General features: G+C 41.2%; 1 protein-coding gene across 3 annotated transcripts in view; it reads left to right on the top strand.

The window, feature by feature from the left end:
* The window catches only part of LOC308073964 (sorting nexin-14-like), a 32,644-nt gene that overhangs the window by 11,526 nt on the left and 8,413 nt on the right, over nt 1-12,705 (top strand). For 2 of the 3 annotated variants that reach the window (XM_080413265.1, XM_080413264.1), the window contains exons 17-20: nt 2,569-2,718; nt 4,603-4,735; nt 9,294-9,480; nt 12,438-12,521. In XM_080413265.1, coding sequence (XP_080269391.1) covers nt 2,569-2,718; nt 4,603-4,735; nt 9,294-9,480; nt 12,438-12,521 — 554 coding nt within the window. The remainder of the gene's footprint in view (nt 1-2,568; nt 2,719-4,602; nt 4,736-9,293; nt 9,481-12,437; nt 12,522-12,705) is intronic. The other variant, XM_080413266.1, reaches the window with a different exon arrangement.

Here is a 12,705-nt window from a genome sequence, read left to right as displayed (position 1 = left end):
TAGTTGGAATTGGAGCACTATAATATTGAAGCTGATAAATGGGTTCCCTCTCCTTATTGGTTGAAATTGATGACCCACCTGAAAATGTTTTTTTTTTTTTAAAGAAAAGAAAAGTAGAAAAAGAGAAAAAATCTAAGTGCTCCTCCCCCAACCCCCAGGTACTACGGCCATTATTATTATTATTATTATTTTATTTTAACAACATTTTTATTGGAAACAAAAGATTTCAAGAGACAAACAAACATACAAACATACAAGATAAAAACAAGGGGAAAAAGCACAAGACACTGCATTCTACAATTGCTACAGTAATTACTTTAGTAAAACTTTGTATACATTGTCCACGGGCTGACGGAAGAAAGTCCACTTTTCCCAATTTTTGTGTAACTTGTCCTCTTGTAGTCTGAGTAAGAATGTTAGTTTTTCCATAGTTTAGATTTCCCCTATAATGTCCATCCAGTTGTCTTTGGTTGGAGGATCCTGTTGGTACTTGCGACGCGTGATCACTCTCTTGCTTGCTGCTAGAAAAATCTTGATTAAGTATTTGTCATGTACTAATAATTCTTCGGGGATATTCCATAATAACTGCTAAGGTAATGTGTGTGTTATTTCTTGTTTAGTCAGTGAACACTCTTACTTGTCACTTGCTCAAAGCGTCTCTATTCTCTTAGATGATAATCTGCCAGCTGCCTAAAGTTTAGATGAAAAATTCACCGTCAGCTCAGTTATATTTCAATTTCAAGTGAAGCTGGAATGCAACAATGCAAAATACAACACAGATGTTTTGAAAGCTTTTCTTGAGCTGAAAGTGAATTGTGCGACAACCCCTGTGTCACCTGCTGTGTTGTATCATGGGCTGTGGTGTCTGTGCGGGTTGTAATCATGGGGTGTGGTGTCTGAAGCGGCCATGGAGCCCAGCCACTAACTCCCTGTGCATGTTATTCCAGAAATAGCCTCAGTATGGATGATATTCGGTGAGTACATGTCATCAGTACGGTCAGGGTTCGATTTGTAAAGAATAATAGTAAAATAAAAATAAAAAATAAAAACGGGGGCATTTCTTTTTACCACTTAAGCTCTATATACTTCTTTGTATGACAAATAGTGTAAATAGCCGAACTACAAGCTCATAACGCGTTGCATCGCAACTTGTTATGAGCTTATAGATGGTCTATTTACGAAATTTTCAAACTGATAATCGAATTATTATTTTGGACATATTCGGACAGGGCCAATAATACAATTGGTGACAAAATTGTGACACTTTTTTTTTATCAGGGTTAATGTGGTTATCGTACATTTTTTATTACATTGTTAAATTGTGATGTTATCAAACAGACTGTAATATCAAGAATATCAGACAGTCAACATTTCCCCAAAGGAAATGCATGTTTTTAATTCAGTCTGAGGGATTAAAACATATCCCCACTGGGGAATATCCAAAGCAGAGACATGGATTCGCCCCCCCCCCCTTCCCGCAGGCAAATCGAACCCTATGTACTGTGGCCCAAACAGTGACTGGCCAGGCAGCACTGCTGCACGCAAGATACAAAACAAACAATGTTGTTGCCTGAATGTGGCCTGCAGAAGAAGCTTGACTGCCTTTTTAACAAAGAACGCATTGCTGCTCTTTGGAGGTCAATTCCATTTGTGCATGGATATTGATAATATAATTCTAATGGTACACATGTACTATTTTGTATTATTGGGAGCGATTAAAAATGGTTGACCTGAGGGAAAATTCTCTTCACCAACTTTAAGTTAAGTGTCATGCTACTGTTTTCTAATCAAAGTCATGGGATACAAAAATTAAGACAGCATTCTCTCTTCCAATATTCACAGTATTGGAATACTAAAATATGATTTCATCATTGTTTCGGCCTTTTTGCCTTCATCAGACTGTGATGTAATGATTATACAGTATAATTTATTGTGTAATATGCATTGTAAAGTTCTACTTAAGATCCCTTGTTTAATTCACCTGATTAGCTTTCTGAATCAAATGCTCACCTGCAGAATTACATTTTACTTCAAAAGTGTAGATTCACATTTTATGCAAATGTGTTTTTTATTTTTTGTAGAAGAAGGAAAATAAACGGTGCTTTAGTTTGGGTGGTGGTGATTGGCTTTTGTTACGATTCTTCATATACTTCAAGGAACATTGTTGTTATCAAGGCAGTGGTCATGGCAGCATGAACCGTGGCTCTCAGATGAGGAAGAAGAGACAGCAGAGAATGGCTCTTTCATCTGCGCCCCATACATGAACACAGTCCAAATCATCAGCCTTTCTTGCAAACCTATCTCCATGATTGTTGTCTCTGTTTGACCCCCCCTTTCCATTCTGCTCCATCTGTCCCTCCCCTTCACCCCACCCTATCGTTGCTGTGGACTGTTGTGCTTTGTCTGTGACTGTCTGTCCACCTCTCCCACATTCTGTCTGGCCCCGGCCGGCGTCATTTTGCCGCCACCACCAACCAACCACCACCCCCACTGCCTGCCCTGATATGATCCACGGTCCTCTCCTCTCCTCCCCTCACCCACTCGGGGACATTGGCCCTGCGCTGCCAGTACCTCCTGGGACTGGAGCCCAGAGTCTCCATCGTCCCTGTTCACCGCCTCCGGCAGCTCTTCACCTGCATCTTTTAATTCCCTCCATGCCCCGTCCACGTTCACAGCCCTCCCATACGGTTCGCTAACCCACCGCCACTCCTCACCGAAGTAAGTGAGGTGTCCATCCGTCTGTTGCAGGGTCACGACTGATTTATACGCCGTTGCACGATGGTGCCGCTCGCCCAGTGTTGATTTTGACAGCAAAACTTTTATTTAGTTTTAGTCATAATTCTTTTGAATAAATTCCATTTAGTTTTAGTCATATTTTAGTCATCTGAAACGTTTTAGTTTTTGTCTAGTTTTAGTCGACTAAATATCATAAGATTATAGTCGACTAAATCAACGGTTGATTTAGTAAAATGTATTTTGGCGTGCCTTGATGGTGTCGTAATGGCTGATTTTACACTTGTTTGCGTGCTGAAAATAGCCGATCTATAAGCTCACAACGCGTCGCAGCGCAACGTGTTGTGAGCTTGTAGATCTGCTATTTTCAGAGCGCAACACCCGAGCGCAACCAAACATAAAATGACTTGTCTTTTAGTTCTACTGGATCTCTTCTCCACTAGTCCCTCACTAACATTTTTGTCTAGTGTTTATTTATTGACAAAATTATCAATATATCTAGTCTTAGTTTTAGTCATCATAGCTTAGTTTTTAATTTAGTTTTCATTTAGTTTTCGTCAGTGAAAAAAGGTAGCCAACGAACATTTCTCGTCATAGTTTTAGTCGACAAAATCAACACTGCGCTCGCCATTTATTGCGAGTGACACCGGCGTGCAACGGAATGTAATTTAGGTTTCAGTGTGATGTCATGTTCCCCGTGCACATGATCCCGGTCCCAGCCTGCCGCCTGCATGGAGGGACCTGTGCATGAAGCGCTTGTTTTATTCGTTTTTTTGTTGTAGGTGATGAATAAGCTTTTCTTTGTATTGAACCAGGAACTGTGTTGTGTTGTGTCACGTGTGTGTCCAGTACAGCATGTCAACTATGCTAAGTTGAACAGAACTGTATTCGCAGTGGTGGAAAGTAACTAATTACGTACATTTACTCAAGTACTGTACAATTTTGAGGTGCTTATACTTTACTTGAGTATCTCCATTTTTATATACTTTACGCTTCTACTCCACTACATCTCAGAGGCAAATACTGTACTTTTTACTTTTTACACCACAATCATTTGAAAACTTTAGTTACTATTACATTTTTTTATTTAGATTCATTTAGATTAGAACATGCAACCGATCTACAAGCCGATCTACAAGCTCACAACGCATTGCAATGCTTTGTGAGCTTGAAGATCTGCTATTTTCAAAAAGATTTAGAGCACTAGTACATATTTTGATGCCAATACTTCTTCCACCACTGTATATTTGCTCAATCTGACAGGCAGTCACGCAGAACACCTTTGACACTGTGCTGTTGTCTTACAACTGGTTTTCTAGTTTCTGCATGTTATTTGTATAACAAATGTTGAGTTAAAAATCTTTAACCATCTAGACATTTCAATATCCATTCATCAAACCACAAGCTTACTATGTGCTGTGTATAATTAGTCGAGCATTTTGCCTGATTAGTTACGCACCGGTGTTGCACGCCGAAAATAGCAGATCTATGAGCTCTCAATGAGTCACAATGCAACTCATTGTGACCTTGTAGATCGGCTATTTTCGGTGCATGACACCTGCGCGTAACTAAATATTTAGCCTGTTAGGCATTTCTACGAGATGGCTGTGAAGTGGTGTTTCCGTTTAGCTACCAATCGGCTTTTACCCCCGTGCCCCCTCGTGATACCTGGCTGCAGCCTCTTCCCTGCGCACCCGGCCTTTAACTCACTCTCTCTCTCTCTCTCTCTCTCTCTCTCTCTCTCTCTCTCTATGCTCCGTCCCCTTTGGATCCATTGTTCCTAAACTGCATATACTGTGCTGAAGCCATGCGCTGCTCCTCCTCCGTCGCATGCATGTCTGTCTGAGCTCTTCTTTGTGTGACCTGCAGGAGCACGTCGAAGAGGGGCGAGTCCTTTGGGATTAGCCGCATTGGCAGCAAGATCAAAGGAGTGTTCAAGAGCACCACCATGGAAGGGGCCATGCTGCCATCCTACGGGCTGGTGGAGGGGGAGGACGATATGGTGAGACTGACCTAGAAACCGGCCCGTTTTCACACAGAGGGTAGCTGACTATCACTAATTCTCAGGCGCTGTTGTAGTAGTAATTACTGTGTCATGAATTCTAGAGTGAGCAGCACTAATGTAAAAACATTGCATAGATGTTTGAAGAAGAGTACAGATATGACAGCAGGATTATCAAGTGGGGCACCTCCCATCATGTTGATGAATTAGAATGACGGCACATAACACCACTACAGGGCTTCGTAGTGGAGGTCTTCATAACCCCCTTTTCATAATTCATCTTGTGCCTTAACCCATTAAGACCTGAGGCGATTTAAAAATTTTTTTTTAAATCCTAACAGTTTTTTTAAAAAGAAAATCGAAAAAAAATAAAATAATGATTTTTCAAAAATAGCAGATCTACAAGCTCGTAGCGCGGCACTCGGTGCTGCGCTATGAGCTTGTATATCTGCTATTTTTAAATAGCCAAAGAAATCTAAAGTGACACAGATGCGTTCCAGGTATTAATGGGATAAAGTGGTAGTTTGCCAAACAGACAACTACAATACCAACAACCATTACAACAACAGCACCAACAACAGGCAATATAAAAAAACACATCAACATAATCACAGGCCTATGCGTCACATATCACTACGGTGCTCTACATACGGTGCAGCATCCTCACATACAGAGATTCCGTTATTTCGTTTCACAGATTGTTCGTCAATGTAATACTGGTAGCCATGAATGATCTGCGAGCCCGATTGGTTTGGAGGTTCGGCACCCTATATACCTTCTGCCTGATGGTATTGGTTAAATAGTGGATGTGATACATCGCACTTAATCACCTGCCCTTTCCTCATCACTCGGGGACTCACAGGTCACTGTCATGCACTCCTGCTGTTTTCCAGCGATCTTACTGGACATATTGGACGTATATGTATACCATAAACCAGTGGTTCTCAAAGTTACGTCCGTGGTCCTTGAGGAGGTTAATATTAGTTAATATTAGTTAATATAGTCTCAAAATCAGTTTAATCAAATAAACCTATTTATACTTTGGCTGTTCAAAAATAGCCAATCTACAAGTTCACAACACGTTACATCGTGACACATTTGTACCACGTATCACGCTTGTAGATCTGCTTATACATTTTCTTTTTGGAAGAATGTACACAAATCTACTCTTGGGTTTCCCTCGCACAAAATCTTTTCAGATGGGAGTCCGTGGACATATACATATCAATTTGGGGGTCCTTGACATGAAAAGGTTTTAGAACCTCTACCATAACTAACATTTCTTAATATCAAACAAAGGCGCCACTGAGGCTGTCATGGATTGATTACTTCCTCTTCTTTGTTTAATATGCAAGCACAGTGTGGCTATAAATGTAAATGTCAAGTCTATACATGTATTACTTGATTGAATCCTACCTTCTTCGCACCACCTTGATCTAGCTCCCCTCAGCACTAATCTGAACACTCAAAATGATTAATTACATACCTGATGCTGTCAGTAGTACAGTCAAAAATGTTAGAACAGAGTTGTATTACCATAGTTGGTATCAGTAATTTACATTTTCTTCATGGACTCAGAGGTTCTTAGAACTAAGATTGTGATAGTTGTGGCTAGTTCCCACATGGTGGCAGTGCTGGGTAAGGAAATGAAAGCCACACTGATGGTCACTGCACACAATCAGTTGGTCAGTCTACCAAAGAGCTAGCACTAAGAAACAGTGAAAGGAAAAGGGCTCCAGAAAGTATTATATTTCCTTTTTTGAGAGGAACATTCAAGTATGTTTAATTGCTCGAATGATGACTTCATGAGTTTGAACCTCATCCCCTGTGTAGACTGCATCTTGAGCATATTCATGGTCCTCTGCACTTTAATGCACTTAAAATGTGTGTGCTATTTGAGCAATTAAACAGTTGTACTAAAGTACAGTTCATTTTTTAAATACTTTTTGCCACATATGTGTTTCTGGCTTTGAAAGAGTTGTTCACAACATTGACAAGAAGTGTTTGTACTCTGCCAGACTTAAGGAATAATATACATGCAACTTAAACTGAGTCACTGGTTTCAAAAACCAGGTGACAAAGGTCGTTCATCCTTGTTTCCTCCAGCTCAGGAACAACTCCAACATTGAGCCTGACCAAAATTGGCCTCTCTCTCGTTCTAAAACAAATTTGACCAGGTTTTTGCTGTCTGGACAGTATCATCTGATACTGATGAAACTGACCCAGGTTGTAAAACGTACTTTTATGAGAAAGCCTTTCTATGATCCAGCTCTTATTACTCCTTCTGTTTTATTTACCGGGTTACTGTTTAATTAGATTATTCTAAGCTTTCCACAGTTCATTTTTTAAAATCTCTTATCTCCTTATTGTCTCTATTTTTTAAATGTTTTACTCCATTTTCTTTTCTTTAATCCCTTCTCTTGCCGGTGCTTAATCTCCATTTATTTATACCGTATGTTTGTAACTTTACGAGAGTACTGCAACTTGTGAGTTTTGTTTTTATTTTGTATCCTTCTTTAAAGCAATCTGTAACAGTGTTTTGAAGATTGCTATGCTATGGTAATCACGTTTCTTATGATTTCTCATGGAGAAAGTTTTTGCTATGAAAACACAAGACGGACTCAAATAACAATGGTCTAATATTTGCCTCTCCCCATTGGGAGGCAGAGGCCAGAAAGACTCTGGCAGTGTTTTTATTCTTGCAGTGTAGGTCAGTGTACATAGCCTTCTGTGTTTTTCCTAAGTCCCCTGTGGTTCCTGTGCAGCCATGTGCTGTCTCACTTTTGATTATCCATACATTTCTGCAATCTTCAAGACCAGTCTTCCATAGCCGGCTCAGTGGACATTATCGTTACTTAACTTGCTAGCAAGTGTGCCTCACTCTGCACGTCCAGTATTTATTGTAAGCGCACTTCCTTTGTTTTTGTTCCAGTTTCCCGTGTTTGTTGCTCAATCTCAGCGGACCTTTCATTGATTCATTTCCTCCATGTTGCTTTACAGCAACTTTGTTTATGGTACGTGTGCACTCAGGTGAACTCGCACAATAATGTTCAGTGATGCAGCTCAGCTGTACCACACTGTATACTCGTATTCACTCTACAGTGGTACACCATACACAGCAGAATCTCGAGTGCTAAATCTGGATGGTTGCTGTGCACTTTTGGTGTTGTGCACCCATCCATGACCCAATGTTGTGCACCTGTTCCTGATCCATTTCCACAGTAGCAGCCAAAGTTAGGAATTAGTTTATATTGAATTTATATCACCCATATTGTTGCCTTTTGCGATGCATGTTCATATCGAGATAACAATACGATAACAATATATCGTTTAGCCCTAAAAAAATAATATATATATATATATATATACACTTGACTTACATAAATATATTAGTGCAAGTACAGTATATGCAAAGCTATGGGGAATTAACAGATTTAATGCAGTTTTGTTTTGTCTTGTATAGTTTTTTTGGACTTCTTCATGGCTCTCTCAGCCTTAGGGAAAAAACAGTTATCTAGTGTTGAGCCCAGAGCTTTGATGCACCTAAGTCTTGCCTGTCCGCATCGGCACAAACAGTCCGTTGCTGGGGTGATGTTTGTCCTTCAGAATCCCTTGTAACTACAGTATGACTTTAATCTAACCATGTCCTCCTGTCTGTCTGTTTTTTGCGATTGATTGAATACAATATTAACAAAATATATTTAGAAAAGGTACAGTTATACAATAATTCTAAAAGGATAACACAAAAAGCCCTGAGGGCTTGTTTCCATTGTGGCCCTATGTATTTAATTCATTAAGACCTTTGAAGACATATAACGAAAAAAAACATCACATGGATGCACCTGGGACGTATCATCAATACTATACAAGAAATCATCAATAGGCCTACTAGGTAGCCTGGCTCCACCCCCTGAATCGTTTGCATCGCGTTCAGGGTCTGGTGACGCTGTCGAAGGCGGGTGTTGCTCGGTTGAAAATCTGTACGACGAATCGGGATCGGGATAATCCAGTATGAACCAATCGCGTTGGTTCATAGTGGAGTCCCACTTTGGCCACGCCCCCATCTCAGAAATCGGCTGCATTGAGAGGGCTTTCAGACTGAATAATGGAGTGAAACGAAATGAAAATTCAGGCTGAGTGTCAGGCTACCTACTAGGTGCAGTAAAAGTATATTTACAGAAAAACTGTTGGGGGGGGTCATTTTTTTTGGCAAGCTAGAAGACTTGTCCAGGTCCAGTTGCAAATTACAGACAAGTGCTCTGTTATGGCACAAGGAGGGTAGGGAGTCACACTTTTTGATGGCTGGTGCTAGGGCATTCCACATTTTGGTGTGTGTGTGTGTGTGTGTGTGTGTGTGTGTGTGTGTGTGTGTGTGTGTGTGTGTGTGTGTGTGTGTGTGTGTGTGTGTGTGTGTGTGTGTGTGTGTGTGTGTGTGTGTGTGTGTGTGTGTGTGTGTGTGTGTGTGTGTGTGTGTGTGTGTGTGTGTGTGTGTGTGTGTGTGTGTGTGTGTGTGTGTGTGTGTCTCTCTCTCATGCACACTCCTCTCACCCCCACCAAGGTGGAAGAGGCCATGATGGTCCTGGAAGATGACTCACCCGTGGAGGCAGCCTGTACACCCAGTACCCCCCGTAACCTGTCAGCCTGGGGCATCTCCATCCCCTACATTGACTTCTATGATGATGAGGTGAAGAGGGAGCGGATTCCAGTGTTCTGTATCGATGTGGAGCGCAATGACCGGAAGGCGGGTGAGGGGGTTGAGCTCACTTAAGGCTCATTTCTACTTCATCATTTTGGTATGAGTGTTGTGTGACCTGTGTTGAGGTACAGCATGTTCCATTTAGTTTTTACTATCAGAACAAGAAGAGTCTAAAGGCCAATCCACACTAATGCAACTACTTGCTTGCAACATGCAACTACTTGCAACCATTATCCCCAATGACAGTTGCAAGGAGTTGCATTTGTGTGGACTGGCCTTTAAAGCCCTGCTAGTGAATGGCTTCCCCTCTCGTCAATGGTTAGAGGCTTTTGTCAAATCGCAAGCGGTTCAGAATGTCTATCACTGGCCAATGAGTAAAAGGATAGGGTCAAAGTTAATAGAAGGAACCCCACATAGGAGGCAGGGCTAAGCGGCACCAATGGGAGCCCAACAGAACCCCCAGGGGAAGCACTCTTGACATTTTTTTTATTTTAAATTCACGACTGTAAAATAGACACTTATTGAGCCAAGCAAGCTGGAAGATGAGCTTGTTCTGAAGGACACAAAAAAGAAAACAGGTTTCCAGTCGCAATGCAATGGACAAACCAAGGACAGCACATGTCTCTCTACATGCATCAATAGTGAATGGTTCAGCACCACCGCTGATGGACAGTGACAGGCCAATGCCTGCTGTGACCTTGCACCGTGCGTCTTTTACACAGAGAACAAAGCAGCAGTCTATGTTAGCTAAGCCATGCAAAGAGATAGAACACACATGAATGACCATTGACCAGCTATGTTGCTGTCGGCAAATCAGTTGTCATTTCATACACTCTCATACAGTCTCATGATAGTCAAACATGCAGTGAAAGTTCCTGAGAGGCTACCGCTAATGACGAACGAGCTAACGCTAGTTGCTTGTTTCTCTCCCAGAACCTGGCAACTTGGTGTTGCCATGTTGAGAAACAAGCAACTAGCGTTAGCTCGTTCGTCATTAGCGGTAGCCTCTCAGGAACTTTCACTGCATGTTTGACTATCATGAGACTCCACAATGAGTAGTAGTAGAGAAAAAAATAACTTTGCATCGGTTATAATAGACGAATTTCCCTAAGCCACGCGCTCCCATTATGACAACGGAGGGGGTTGAAAATATGACGACAGGGGAATCTCTGGAAATAAACAATGCCACTTTTTACGTCGGTAGGTGAGTAACGACACATCAAAGATAACACTTAAAATGTCCGGATTTCTCCTTTAAGTTGTTGAAATTGAACCCACATTCGTAATTTCTCTTTAAACACAGATACTGTGAGGCAGGCAATCGGTCACATGCACGCACGCACACACGCGCGCACGTACGCACGCACGCACGCGCGCACGCACGCACGCACGCACGCACGCACGCACGCACGCACGCACGCACACACACACACACACTACAAGTTGTTGACTCTGCTCAGTCTTTGTAGTATGAAGATGTAAGATGTAAATTCTATTATCCTCCATACAACAGTACTAATAATAATAATCCAAAAAGAAACGGATGAATGAACAGATGAATGAACTCTGTACAGATCACGGCCCTATTTTAAAATATCCTACACTCCTTCATGTTGAAACACCTGCCAACCACTTTGTTAAAGTGTCAAAGGCCTCATATGTGCACAATTGTTTGAAACATAGCGGTGACAATGATATCTACGGTAGTGTTGACATATAGTGATTCCATTTTTTAAAACAGTACATCGCATGACAGCAATTGAGACTGATAGACAAACAGCGTGCCAACATACCAACAACGACACCCTTTGCCCTGCAGTAGAAACGCTACTGGACATTGCCATCCCTGGAGTCTTGTCACTAGAAAGGCCAAGTATTTTAAGTTTGACCTTACAGTGTTGCTAGAGAACAGCCAATGGTGTCACCAAAAGCAGTATAGTTCATCCTCTGGGGAGCATGGATGCACTAAGCAAGTCATGTCTATCCAGCCATTAGATTTGAGGTATCTTGTGTGCAAATGGAAATGTTTCATCTAATGGTGGAGGTAGAGAAGAGGCCATGGGGTCTCCAAATCAGTAGGGTTGCACATCATATTCCATGGCAGCCAGTAGTTTTCTTTATGTCTTGTTTGGGAGTCAAATGATGGATGAACTGGCTGGCATAGCCATCGTTTGTTATTGACAGAAATGCATATACTTTACATGAACATATCGACACTGTATGTCCAAAACTGTTACTTTTCAGGAAATGGAAAAAATAACCTGTGTTCCAATGGATCCATGTAGTTATTATTTAGTCACATGCTTAATCATTTTCATTGGTTCAATATTTCAAAAACCTACAGACACACTTACACAACTTTCACTTTGAAACTTTTGTTAAATACCAAAAATAGCCGACCTGCAAGCTAGCTAGATCGGCTATTTTGTTGTACAATGAATGACAGTAGGCTACTTTATGAAAGACATATAAAATTGAAATTACAAGGCTTCCTCCCGACAGTGACTATATATTTGTACATATCTGTCAAAAGGATAAAAAAAAAGCCTGAGAGCTTATTTCCATTGTGGTCCTTTGAATGTATGTGTGTGCAAACTGAGTGCCACGTGTTTTTGATACACTTGTGAGTTAAATAGACGATACAGAGGATCCCTATAGCAGTGTTTCTCAAACCTTTTCATGTCAAGGACCCCCAAAATTATACTGCATGTATTTGGCAGTATTTGTATTCAAGGGTTTGCACAATTTTTCACAATTTTTCAAAAGTAGCAGATCTACAAGCTCATAGCAGAGTGCCGCGCTATGAGCTTGTATATCTGATATTTTTGAATAGCCAAAGTATAAAAGGCTTAATTATTCTGATGCTCCCACCTAACAATAGTAACACATTTTGCTGGGGACCCCCTGGAACCCCACCAAGGACCCCTGGGGGTCCCCGGACCACACTTTGAGAACCAATGCCCTATAGAACCTCTTCTGATGTGTCTGCTCTGTGTTTGTGTGCAGTTGGGCATGAGACTGAGAACTGGTCTGTGTACAGAAGATACCTGGAGTTCTATGTCCTTGAATCCAAGCTCACAGAGTTCCATGGTAGGTAGTTGCCAAATATATCTTAAGCATGTTGTACATTGTATGGTCACGTATGCACTTCCCATGAATTTCATTACTCTACAGAGATGTACAGTAAGGAAGGAAGAAACAGAGAAAAAGCACTTTTCCAGAACTCATACATTATTCCCATATGACCGTAACAGTCCAGTAACTTGCAGTGAAC

This window comes from Gymnoscopelus braueri (assembly GCF_963280865.1).
Source record: "Gymnoscopelus braueri genome assembly, chromosome: 19".
In the NCBI taxonomy this organism is placed as follows: Eukaryota; Metazoa; Chordata; class Actinopteri; order Myctophiformes; family Myctophidae; genus Gymnoscopelus; species Gymnoscopelus braueri.
This window is presented reverse-complemented; position numbering and strand designations above follow the sequence as displayed.